The sequence below is a fragment of the Cryphonectria parasitica genome (genome assembly GCF_011745365.1).
Source record: "Cryphonectria parasitica EP155 unplaced genomic scaffold M406scaffold_16, whole genome shotgun sequence".
Classification (NCBI taxonomy): domain Eukaryota; kingdom Fungi; phylum Ascomycota; class Sordariomycetes; order Diaporthales; family Cryphonectriaceae; genus Cryphonectria; species Cryphonectria parasitica.
The window spans coordinates 14787-27391 of record NW_024468924.1 but is presented as its reverse complement, the minus strand read 5'-3'; the positions used below and the strand labels follow the sequence as shown (position 1 = coordinate 27391).

The 12605-nt window shown below is 23.3% G+C and overlaps 2 protein-coding genes across 2 annotated transcripts; one reads left to right on the top strand and one right to left on the bottom strand.

The window, feature by feature from the left end:
• Positions 1 to 9528: 9528 nt before the first annotated feature.
• Positions 9529 to 9786, top strand: M406DRAFT_270297 (uncharacterized protein; the record flags this gene model as incomplete). Its single annotated transcript, XM_040918075.1, has 1 exon — positions 9529 to 9786. The coding sequence occupies one exon, from the start codon at positions 9529 to 9531 to the stop codon at positions 9784 to 9786; it is 258 nt and encodes an 85-aa protein (XP_040770831.1).
• Positions 9787 to 12188: 2402 nt separating this feature from the next.
• Positions 12189 to 12338, bottom strand: M406DRAFT_270299 (uncharacterized protein; the record flags this gene model as incomplete). Its single annotated transcript, XM_040918076.1, has 1 exon — positions 12189 to 12338. A coding segment is annotated over one exon (150 nt), but the record flags the coding sequence as incomplete, so codon positions are not given.
• Between the last annotated feature and the right edge of the window lie 267 nt (positions 12339 to 12605).

Sequence of the window (12605 nt, the reverse complement as noted above, 5' to 3'; positions counted from 1 at the left end):
TTTGCTAGATTTTAGAAAAAGAATTAAAGATATTTTATAATAATATAATAGCTATAAAAAGAATAAAGCAGAAAGATATAAGCTTTATAAACTACTGCATTTCTTACTAGTATTTATAATTATTTAGTAATTTATTAGTTTAAATTTTATTATTAAGCTATTTCTCTTATAAGAACTTTTAATTAAAATATAATATAATAGCATTCTAATAATAATTTGCAAACTAAGCAAATATACTTACTTCCTTCTTTATAAGAAAAGTAGTATAGCAGAAGAATTTGTATATATATTTCTTAGAATAATTATTACTAATTATAGCATATTAGAAGAAGTAATCTCTAATAAAAATAGAAAGTTTAATTTAAAATTTTAAACTTTGCTTATAAAACAGCTTAAAATATATTATAGAATATTTATAATATTTATTTATAAATAAATAAATAAATAAAAAGAATAAATCAAATTATTAAATAATATCTTTAATATTATATTAATTAGAAATAGAATAATTAAATTAATTTATTACTTCTTATATAATTCGCTTATAATAATATAGATATAAATATAATAAAGAAATTGCTATTCTTTATATTCTATAAATATAATTCAATAGCTTATTATAAAGTATTATTAGAAATAAATATAAAAGCTATAAATAAAAGAATTAAGAAAATTAAGAAAGTTTAGAAAGAATTTTAATTAGAATTATAATTTATTCAGAAATAAATAATATAATATACAAATTTTAGAAGAATTAAAAGATTAATTTTATAGAAGAAAGATAAAGCTTATTTATTTTGGAAAAATATTAAAATAATTAAGCTTAATAATAAATTTGATTATAAAAAGTTAAAACTATTTAAAATCTTATAACAAATTTCTCTAATTAATTATAAATTAATACTATCTTATAAAATAAAAATATATTCAGTTTTTCATATCTTATTACTAAAGCTAGCAATATAGAAAATATTAATAAATAATATAGCAAAAATAGAAAATAATAAATTAGAATATAAGATTAAAAAGATTTTTAAGCATAGAAATATAAATAATATATAAGAATATCTTATTAAATAAAAGAATTATTTAGTAAGTAAGAATTTATAAGAATTATTGAAAAATATTAATAAATAATATAGCAAAAATAGAAAATAATAAATTAGAATATAAGATTAAAAAGATTTTTAAGTATAGAAATATAAATAATATATAAGAATATCTTATTAAATAAAAGAATTATTTAGTAAGTAAGAATTTATAAGAATTATTAAAAAATATTAAAAATATTTAAGAAAAAATAGCTAAGTATTGAAAGAAGAAAACTAGTGCTTAAAATAATTGCTTTATTTTAAATTAAAATTTAGAAGCTTTAAAAGCTTTATTTTCTAAAAACTCAGAATAGTTTATTACAGCTCTGCTAGAATTAACAAAATTTCAATTCAAACTACTAAATAAAGAATTATTAGCTAGAATATTCTTAGCTAATACTACTTTATAAATTAATATAGCAAGTATAATAAATGCACTGCAATATTCAAAGATCTGAAGTATACAAAGAGTTTATGCTAACAAGAGCAGTATTAAAGTAGAATTCACTGAATACGGAATATAACTGTAATTCGTGCAAGTGCTGATCATTCGCCTTTGGAGCTATTCAAATATATAACAAATGAATACTTAGATTGATAACTGAAGAGCTATATTCTGATGATTTATCTAGTAATAATGAATGTATTCTTATATAATCTGCTCTTCAGTATGAATATGCTGGATAGCAATATATTCAAGCTATTCTGCTAGCTCTGAATAGCGCATATTCCAAGCTATTCATTCTGATTAGTTATACTTATAATCCTAACTCTGGATTATATAATTAATGCTTAATTAGAATGTTGAATTTCTGATATTTAGTTCTTGCTTGCTTATAATCTGTATATTAAATAGATTATAATATTATCTTCCTTCTATCAGTTGTTACTCTTAATGATCTTCTGTAAGTATTCTAGCAAGTTTTCCGTATATATAATCTTGCTTTTCTAATTAAGATGTTAAGCAGAATTAATAAATCTCATTCTCATGCTAAGAAGACTAAGCAAAAGAATTCTCTTCTTTCCTTAATCCTTAAAAATACTATTATTATGCCTTTCTATTCCTTCTGCAAGAATTGTAGTATTCAGTTTTGTTAAGTCTCTATTAAGAATTCCTTCTGTTGTGCTGAATATATTCGCTTAAGCTGCTCCTAATGCAACATTCAGAAGCTGAGTATAGCGGAAATTCATCAAATAAGCATTTAATACTAATATCTGGAGAACTAACTCAAGAGCATTAAGAAGCAGCTGCATAATGCTGCTGTAGAGATGGGATGTTTGCAGAAGCAAAAAGCGTTTGTGATTTGAGAGGATGATAAAGGCTGTTTGTTGAAGCCTTTTCAGCATAAAGAAGCTAGAGCGTGAGAAGGCGGAGGAGGAGCAAGCCTGCATTGCTGCTGAAGTTTGTTTCATGATTATAGAAAAGTCTGCTGCTGCTGCTAAAGATTCTTTTTTTAAGAGATTTGATTGAAATTCTGTAAATATAGGAAATTCTATAATAAACTAGTTTAGTTTTCTGAAGAATAAAGCTTCTAAAGCTTCTAAGTTTTGATTTAGAATAAAGCAGTTATTCTAAATGCTAATTTTTTTTTTCTAATACTTAGCTATTTTTTCTTAAGCATTTTCAATATTTTTCTATAATTTTTATAAATTCTTACTTACTAAATAATTCTTTCATTTAATAAGATATTCTTATATATTATTTATATCTCTATACTTAAGAATTCTTTTAATCTTATATTTGAATTTATTATTTTCTATTTTTGCTATATTATCTATAAATATTTTCTATATTACTAATTCTAGCAATAAAATATAAAAAACTAAATATATTCTTATTCTATAAGATAGTACTAATTTATAATTAATTAGGAAAATCTATTATAAGATTTTGAATAATTCTAACTTCTTATAATTAAGTTTATTATTAAGCTTAATTATTTTAATATTTTTCCAAAATAGATAAGTTTTATCTTCTTTTTATAGAATTAGTTTTTTAATTTTTTTAAAGTTTGTATATTATATTATTCATTTCTAAATAAATTATAATTCTAACTAGAATTTCTTCTAAACTTTCTTAATCTTTTTAATTCTTTTATTTATAGCTTTTATATTTACTTCTAATAATATCTTATAATAAGCTATTAAGTTATATTTATAGAATATAAAGAATAATAATTTCTTTATTATATTTATATTTATATTATTATAAATAAATTATATAAGAAATAATAAATTAATTTAATTATTTTATTTCTAGTTAATATAGTATTGAAAATATTATTTAATAATTTAATTTATTTTTTCTATTTATTTATCTATTTATAGATAAAATACTATAAATATTTTGTAATATATTCTAAGCTATTTTATAAGCAAAGTTCAGAATTTTAAGTTAAACTTTCTATTTCTATTGAAAATTATTTCTTCTAGTATGCTATAATTAGTAATAATTGTTCTAAGAAATATATATACAAATTTCTCTATTATACTGCTTTTCTTATAAAGAAGAAAGTAAGTATACTTATTTAGTTTGCAAACTATTACTAGAATACTATTATATTATACTTTAGTTAAGAATTCTTATAAGAAAAATAGCTTAATAATAAAATTTAGATTAATAGATTGCTAAATAATTATAAATATTAATAAGAAATATAGTAGTTTGTAAAGCTTATATCTTTCTGCTTTATTCCTTTTGCAGCTATTATATTATTATAAGATACTTTTGATTCTTTTCCTAAAATCTAATAAATTCTAATATCTTTTAATATATTTATAGATTGTTCTAACTTCTTAATATTTATATGCTAATGCGCTATATATATTTCTGATATAGCTATTTTATTCATTTAGAATTATTAATTCTGAATTCTTTTCTAAAGATTTGATTCTGAAAGTAGTATTCAGCTTTTTATATATATTAATAAGATTTTCTGATTTATCTTAAGTAAAGATATTTTGTATATCCGAGGAATTTGTATTTCAGTAATCTAATCTTTTACTAAAAGCATCCACTTGTTTATTTTCTAAGCTTTTGCAGTATATAATTCTGAAATCAAACTATAAGAGAAATTCTGCTTATCTAATTTATTGCTTATTCAAGATCTTAGTTATTATAAATATAATTAGATTCTTATAATCTAAATAAATTATAATTAAGTATTATATGCTAATAAGATAATATTGCTATTTCTTGAAAGCTTTTATTATTGCTATAAGCTTCTAATTCAGAATTCTATAATTAATTTCTAAGCTATTCAACTTTCTTAAAAAATTGCTTATAATTCTTAAATATTCTTAATTATCTTATTAATCAAGCTATTCTCTGAATATATATTTCGATATATTAGTTTCGATTTCAAATAGTTTGTAGAGATTTGCTTTATATAGAATTAGTTCTGAGATAATATGCTTAATAATCTTATTAAAAGCTTTCTATATCTTGGAAATCCATTCAAAGAATTGCTTCTTTTTAGTAAGATTTATAAGAGAATATGCAATTCAGCTATAGTTCTTAATAAACTATTTATAAAAGTTAATATATTCAAGAAAAAATCTAATATTTCTAACATTCCTAAGGATTAGCTAATTTCTAATAGCTTTTATCTTATCTTTCTGTAGCTTAATACATTTTAGCTTAATTGTAAATCCGAGATAATCAACTTTCTATATATAAAAGTAACTCTTTGCAGATTTTATAAAAAGTTTTGCATTCTGAAGCATTTACAATATTATTTCCATATACTTCTTATATTCTTTTAGTATTCGAGAATAAATAAGAATATTATTAAGATATGCAATAATGAACTAATTAAGATGCTTATATAGAATATAATTAATTATTTCTTGAAATAAAGCTAAGATATTCGTTAAATCAAAGAGCATAATCAAATATTTATAATATTTGTAATATATTCTAAAAGTAGTTTTTCATTTCTTTTCTTTCTTTATTTTAATTAGATTATAAGCTCTTTTAAGATTTAAAGCTATAAATTACTATGCTTCTTGCAATCTATTTTATAGCTTCTTAATAAGTAATAATAAATATTAGTTTTTAATTATAATATTATTAAGCTATTTATAATCAATATATAGCTAAAGCTTGCTATTCTTTTTAAGTATAAATAGAATAGAGTATTCTGCTAGTAATTGCAATAATTATATATATTTCTTTTTAAAATTTTCATTAAGATATTCTCTAAGTACTTTGAATTATACTTTATCTAATCTATAAATAAGGAAAAACTTAAGCTATTTTTCTTCTTATAATAGAATTTTATAGTTATAAAAGCTATATTCTAATAATTCTATATTCAATTCTTCTTAGAATAATTTCTTGAATTTATAATATTCTTGCAATATATTTGCAAGTATTGATTTCAGTTTATATTCTATTTCTGCTATCTGGAGAAATAATAAATACTATTAAGTATTCTTTCTTTCTTATATTATATAGAGAATTATTGCTTTCTTTTTTTTACTGAATTGCTATTTACTAGTTCAAGCTACAGCAATCTTTCTAGAATGTAATTTCTATTCTTTATTCTAATTTGTAGTATATTATTCTAATATAGATTAATTGTTTTATATTAATATCTGCATTCTTTTTTCTATAACTTATAAGAATTCTAGTATAATAATAGCATTCTTTCTGCTAGATTCTTCTTCTTCTGTTAGCAGCTCTGCTAATTTGAAAATATATATAAATCTATTTAAAGCTTTTTTTCTTAAATATTCTTTAATAATTAAATTCAGTTCTATACTATTAATTGCAATTATTCTGTTAAATATAGCTTATTTCTAAAAGATTTAGCTAGTAGTTTAATTAATTTAAGAATTATGCTGCTTAAGCTAAAGAATATTTAAAATTAATTTATATTTTACTATATTTATAATATCAAAAGCAATAAATATTATATAATCTTAAATTAAGACTAATAGATAATTAATCTTTATATTAATTATATCTTAATTATATATAATAATTTGTTCTTTTATAATAAGAAGATTATAGATTTTCTTTTTTTAATGCTAATTAATATATACTTTATTAATGATTCTAAAGAATATAAAGTTTTCTTAAGCGCTGCTATTCAATAAGATTCTGTATTTATTTCTATAAATATAAGCATTAAGTTTTATATATACTTTATTTCTGCTATATACAATATATAGGAATCTTTAAGCTCTAATTATTTGTAATCTCATTACAAACAATTCTTTCCTTTTGAAATCTGAGCTTATTATACTGCTTTCTAAGCAAGCTTCCTAGCTTATTGCTATTTATACTAATATTTCTTTCTAGCTTCTTGCTTATTATACTAGTTACAAATCTTATTGCTTATATAAATAATATAGTTGATTATCTAATACTGCTACTATTTCGTTCTGCTATTAATACAGTTTCAAAAGCTATTCATCAGTAGCTTAATATATGCATTATTATGCCTTATTTTAAGAACTTCTCTGAATCTGATGCTAGATTCCTCAATAACTTGGATAATCTGTTCCTGTTCTTATACTAGGAATAGTAATATATGCTAGCGAAATCGGGTGTACTGCAAAGCATTGCTAAGTTTGCTTTACTGGGATTAATAGTTTCTAATGAACTATTAATAAGCTTTAATAAGCTATTCAGTTGCTTATTGAGGAATGTTTCTTCAAATGCTTATAAGAGCTATTTCGTTTGTTATTACTTATAATATTTCAAGGGATATCTTTCTTTGTTATTTCTTCTGAAAACTAATTCTTTCTCAAAGATACTAAAGTAATTTGAATTGCTATTATTCAGAACTGTATTATAGATTAGTTCCTTTCTTCCTATTGCTAGTTGCTTAGTCTTCCTTTATAATGCTTTCGGAAACTATTCTAAACTTTTCTTATTTGAAAGATATATTAAGCAGTTATTATTATAGCAGAATATTCAGCTGAGATTTCTGTAATTAATAGAGTTTAATACTTGCTCCAAGGAAATATTTTTGCTCAATTAATTGGATTGCTATATTTGTATTATATTAAGCTATTATTCTTTGAAAACAGATTTCCATTATTAAAGCTTCTTAAGCTAGCAATAGTCTCATATAATATAGCCTAATTTATTGCAATTATAATAATTTCAATTATATATTTTTCTTATAATTGCATTTAATTCCATGAATTCAGCATAAGTACTCCTATTCTATGCTATATTCTGCTAAAGATCTTTATTCTAGCTTTAGAATTGAAACTTTTTGCTGATATTTAGCTACAATTGCTATATAAATTAGCTTTCTCTCTTCTTAAACTTTTCTATTTATTATTTGTAGAAATAGTTGTTTATTCTAATAGCTGCATTCAAGAATACTGCAAAATCTTCAAGCTATTCTTATTTTGCAATCTTATTCTTAATTTCATTCTTAAGTTTCTTATAATAATATTCAATGAGATTCTTGTTTTTCTATAAGAATTATATAGCAAATTACTTAAACTTAATTATATAAGCTAATACTAACTTAATCTGCTTAAGATTTATCAGTTATTTAGCTATTATATATTCTTTATTAGAATTATTAAAGATATTCTTGAAAGCTTTTTCAAAGCTTTTGAAAGAATCAAATATTTTCTTAATAGTTCTAGTATATATATTGAGATTATTAGCATATTTCAGATGATTGCAGAAAGAAGGTTTATATTAGATAAAAGCATTCTTTTCAAAGCAAGTTTTAGCAAGAATAACTTTTTCGGATTTTATAATAAATTAAGAAGCATTATACAAGAAATATATCTTATAATAAATAAGAAATCTCTAAAGAAGTTCCTGAATATCGTTATATATAATAAGCTTATTGATCTTATAGCTCTTATATATGAAAATCTGAGAACTATACTGAATCTGCTTCTGCTAAGCTCGAATAATGCCTTTCTGCTAATGCTAGCTCAGCTGAAGTTCTTCAATACGCTAAGAGAAAAAGCAAATCTGGTTGATCAGCTTCTCCTGCATAAATTAATATAAGAATAAAGAAGAAGTTTCTAAAGCTATTATATTCCATATTATTCAAGAGAATAATATTGAACTATTTTTGAATAAGAATTATTAAAATATAATGAATGCACTGTAATATCCAAAGATCTGAAGTATACAAAGAGTTTATGCTAATAAGAGCAGTATCAAAGTAGAATCTATTGAATACAGAATATAACTATAATCCGTACAAGTGCTGATTATTTATCTTTAGAGCTATTCAAGTATATAATAAATGAATACTTAGATTAATAACTGAAGAGCTATATTCTGATAGTTTATCTAGTAGTAATGAATGTATTCTTATATAATCTGCTCTTCAGTATGGATATGCTGAATAGCAACATATCCAAGCTATTCCGCTAGCTCTGAATAGCGCATATCCTAAGCTATTTATTCTGATTGGTTATACTTATAACCCTAACCCTGGATTACATAGTCAGTGCTTAATCGGAACGTTGGGTTTCTAACACCTGGTCCTTGCTTGCTTGTGACCTGCATGTTGGATGGGTTATAACAGCAAGACTATACTTCTTCTTCTTATAATATTTCTGCTTATTCAACTTATCAAGGAATTCAAAGCTTATATTTATTATCTAAGTATTATATAAAGCAGAAAACTTGTATTAAATGCATAAATAAGCAAGATAAGCAGCAAACTTCGAAATCTTTATACAAGCTTTATTTAGAATCTTCAATACTTAATAATAAGCTTTCTTCAACTCTATTTTTGCTTTCTATTCCTTCAATTCAAGCTTCTTATTCTTCGCTATAATATGCAAAACTAAAAGAAAGAAGATTATTAAAGCAAGCATGGAAAAAGAGAGAAGAAGATATATATAAGTAGAAATAGAAACTCTATAACTATTGCAAGAATAAGCATAATAGATATATTAAGAATAATGTAATGAGCACTGCAGTAATCCGAAGATTCCAAAGTACACAAAGGGGTTTATGCTAACAAGAGCAGTGTCAAGTACAGGCCTTGAATACGGAAACACAACTGAGATAACTGTGCAAGTATTCACTGCCTTTGGAGCTATCAGAGTAGGAAAGTAATCTGATACTTAGATTGATAACTGAAGAGCTATATACTAAATCTATCTAATGGTAATAAATGTATTCTTATATATCCAGCTCTTCAGTATAGCTTATCTTAGCTTACTACTGATTCAGATGATCCGAGCTTACTGGATTACCTAATGATTCAGTGATCCATCCCTGTTATATCTCTAACCCTGGATTATGTAATCAATAGTTAGTTAGAACGTTGGATTCTTAATATCTAGTTCTTGTTACTTGTAATCTGTTTTGTAATCTGCATGTTGGATGGATTATAATATTATTTCTCTTCTATTAGTTATTATTCTCAATGATTTTCTGTAAATATTCTAGCAAGTTCTTCATATGTATAATCTTGTTTTCTTAATTGAGATGTTAAACAGAATCAACAAGTTTTGTATTTCCAAGTCCTGTTCTCGAAAAACCGAGGAATGTAAAAGTCTTCTTTCCACTATTCTTCAAAATTCCTTTACTATGCCTTTCTGTTCATTTTGTAAGGGTTGGGGTATTCCTTCCTATCAGGTTTCTTCTCTCGATTCTTCCTGTTGCGCTAAATGCATTCGACTCAATTGTTCCCGATGCGATATACAGAGCGTTAGTTCTTCGAAGTTGTATAAAATTGCTATTTAGCACTAAGAGCTGGAGGATGAGCTGCAGACTGCTGAGGAGAAGATTTTTCAGCTGTGCAAGCAGAAAAAAATGTAGTTTGAAAAGATGATGCGCGCTATTCGTTACAGTATTAATAATGTGAAGAAGCTGGATTATATCGAAGCTAAGAAGGCTGAAGAGAAATATTACTGTACTGCTATTGCTATACAGAAGGCTATATTTGAGAAGTTAGCTATAGCTGCTGGAGATTCTTCTTTTAAAGAGTTTGACTGGAATTCTGTAAATGTAAGGAATTCTGTAGTAAACTGGTCGGGTTTTCTGAAGAGTGAGATTTCTGAAGCTCCTGGATCTCAGTCCGGGATGGAGCAGTTGTTCTAGGTACTGGTTTCTTTCCTTTTTCAATATTCAGCTACTTTTTCCTGAGCGTTTTTAACATTTTTCTGTAGCTCTTACGAATTTTCGCTTGCTGAGTAATCTTTCCATTTGATAAGATATTCCTTTGTACTATCTATGCCTCTGTACTTAAGAATCTTTTCTATCTTATACTCTAGTTTGCTATTTTCTACTTCTACTGTATTATCTATTAATATTTCTTATGCTGCTAGTTTCAGCAGTAAGATATGAAAAACCGGATATATTCTCATCCTATGAGATAATGCTAACTTGTAATTAACTAGAGAAATCTATTGCAAGATTTTGAATAATTCTAACTTCTTATAATCGAGTTTATTGCTAGATCTAATTATTTTTATATTTTTTCAAAATAGATAAATCTTATTTCTCTTCTATAAGATTGATTTCTTAATTCTTTTGGAGTTTGCATACTATATTATTCATTTCTGAATAAATTATAGTTCTAACTGAAATTCTTCCTAAATCTTCTTAATCTTCTTAATTCTTTTATTTGCAGCTTTTGCATCTGCTTCTAGTAATATCTTGTAATAAGCTGTTGGATTATATTTATAAAATATAAAGAATAATAATTTCTTTATTATGCTTATATCTGTGCTATTATAAGCAAACTTTGCAAGAAGTAATAGATTAATCTAATTATTTTATTTCTGATTGATATAATATTGAAAATATTATTTAATAATCTGATTTATTCTTTCTATTTATTTATCTGTTTGCAGATGAAATGCTATAAATATTCTATAGTATATTCTAAGCTGTTTTATAAGCAAAGTTTAAAACTTTAAATTAAATTTTCTGTTTCTATTAGAGATTACTTCTTCTAGCATATTATAATTAGTAATAATTGTTCTAAGAAATGTATATGCAAGTTCTTCTGCTGTATTGCTTTCCTTATAGAGAAGAAAATAAGTATACTTGCTCAGTTTGCAAACTATTATTAGAATGCTATTATATTATACTTTAATTAAGAATTCTTATAAGAGAAATAGCTTAATAATAAAATCTAGATTAATAGATTGCTAAATAATTGTAAATATTAATAAGGAATGCAGTAGTTTATAAAGCTTATATCTTTCTGCTTTATTCTTCTTGCAGCTATTGCATTATTATAGAATATTCTCAATTCTTTTTCTAAAGCTTAATAAATTCCAGTATTTTCTAATGTATTTATAAATTGCTTTAATTCTCTGATATCTATATACTGATGTGCTATATATATTCTTGATATAGTTATCTTGTTTGTTTGGAATTATTAATTCTGAATTCTTTTCCAAGAGTTCAATTCTGAAAGCAGCATTTAGCTCTCTATATGCATTAATGAGATTCTCTGATTTATCTTGAGCAAAGATATTCTGTATATCTGAGGAATCTATATTTTAATAATCTGATTTTCTACTAAGAGTATCTGTTTATTTATTTTCTAAGCTCTTGCAGTATATAATTCTGAAATTGAACTATAAGAGGAATTCTGCTTATTTAACTTATTACTTATTTAAGACTTTAATTATTATGAATATAATTAGATTTTTATAATCCGAGTGAATTATAATCGGATATTATGCGCTAATAAGATAGTATTGCTATTTCTCAAAGGCTTTCATTATTGCTATGAGTTTCTAATCTGAGATTCTGTAGTTAACTTCTAAGCTATTCAATTTCCTTGAAAAGTTGCTTACAATCCTTAGACATTCTTGATTGTTTTGCTAACCAAGTTATTCCCCAAGTATATATCCGGATGCATCAATTTCAACTTCAAAAGATTTATAGAAATCTGCTTTATACAGAATTAGTTCTAATATAATATATCTAATAATCTTATCAAAAGCTTCTTATATCTTAGAAATTCATTCGAAAAGCTGCTTCTTTTTGATAAGATTTGTAAAAGGATATATAATTCAACTGTAATTCTTAATAAACTGCTTATAGAAATTAATATATCCAAGAAAAAATCTAATATCCCTAACATTTCTAGGAATTAGCTAATTTCTAACAGCTTCTACCTTATTTTTCTATAGCTTGATATATTCTGATTTAATTATAAATCTAAGATAGTTAACTTTTTGTATATAAAAATAACTCTTTGCAAGTTCTATAAGAAGTTTTGCATCTTGAAGCATTTGCAATATTATTTCCATATATTCTTTGTATTCCTTTAGTATTCAAGAATAGATAAGAATATTATCGAGATATATAATAACAAATTAATTTAGATACTTATATAGAATATGATTGATTATTTTTTGAAATGAAGCTGGAGTATTCATTAAACTAAAGAATATAATTAAATATTCGTAATATCTGTAGTATATTCTGAAAGCAATCTTCCATTCTTCTTCTTTCTTTATTCTAATTAGATTATAAGCTTCTTTCAAATCTAGAGCTATAAACTATTATACTTCTTGCAATCTATCTTACAATTTCTTGAT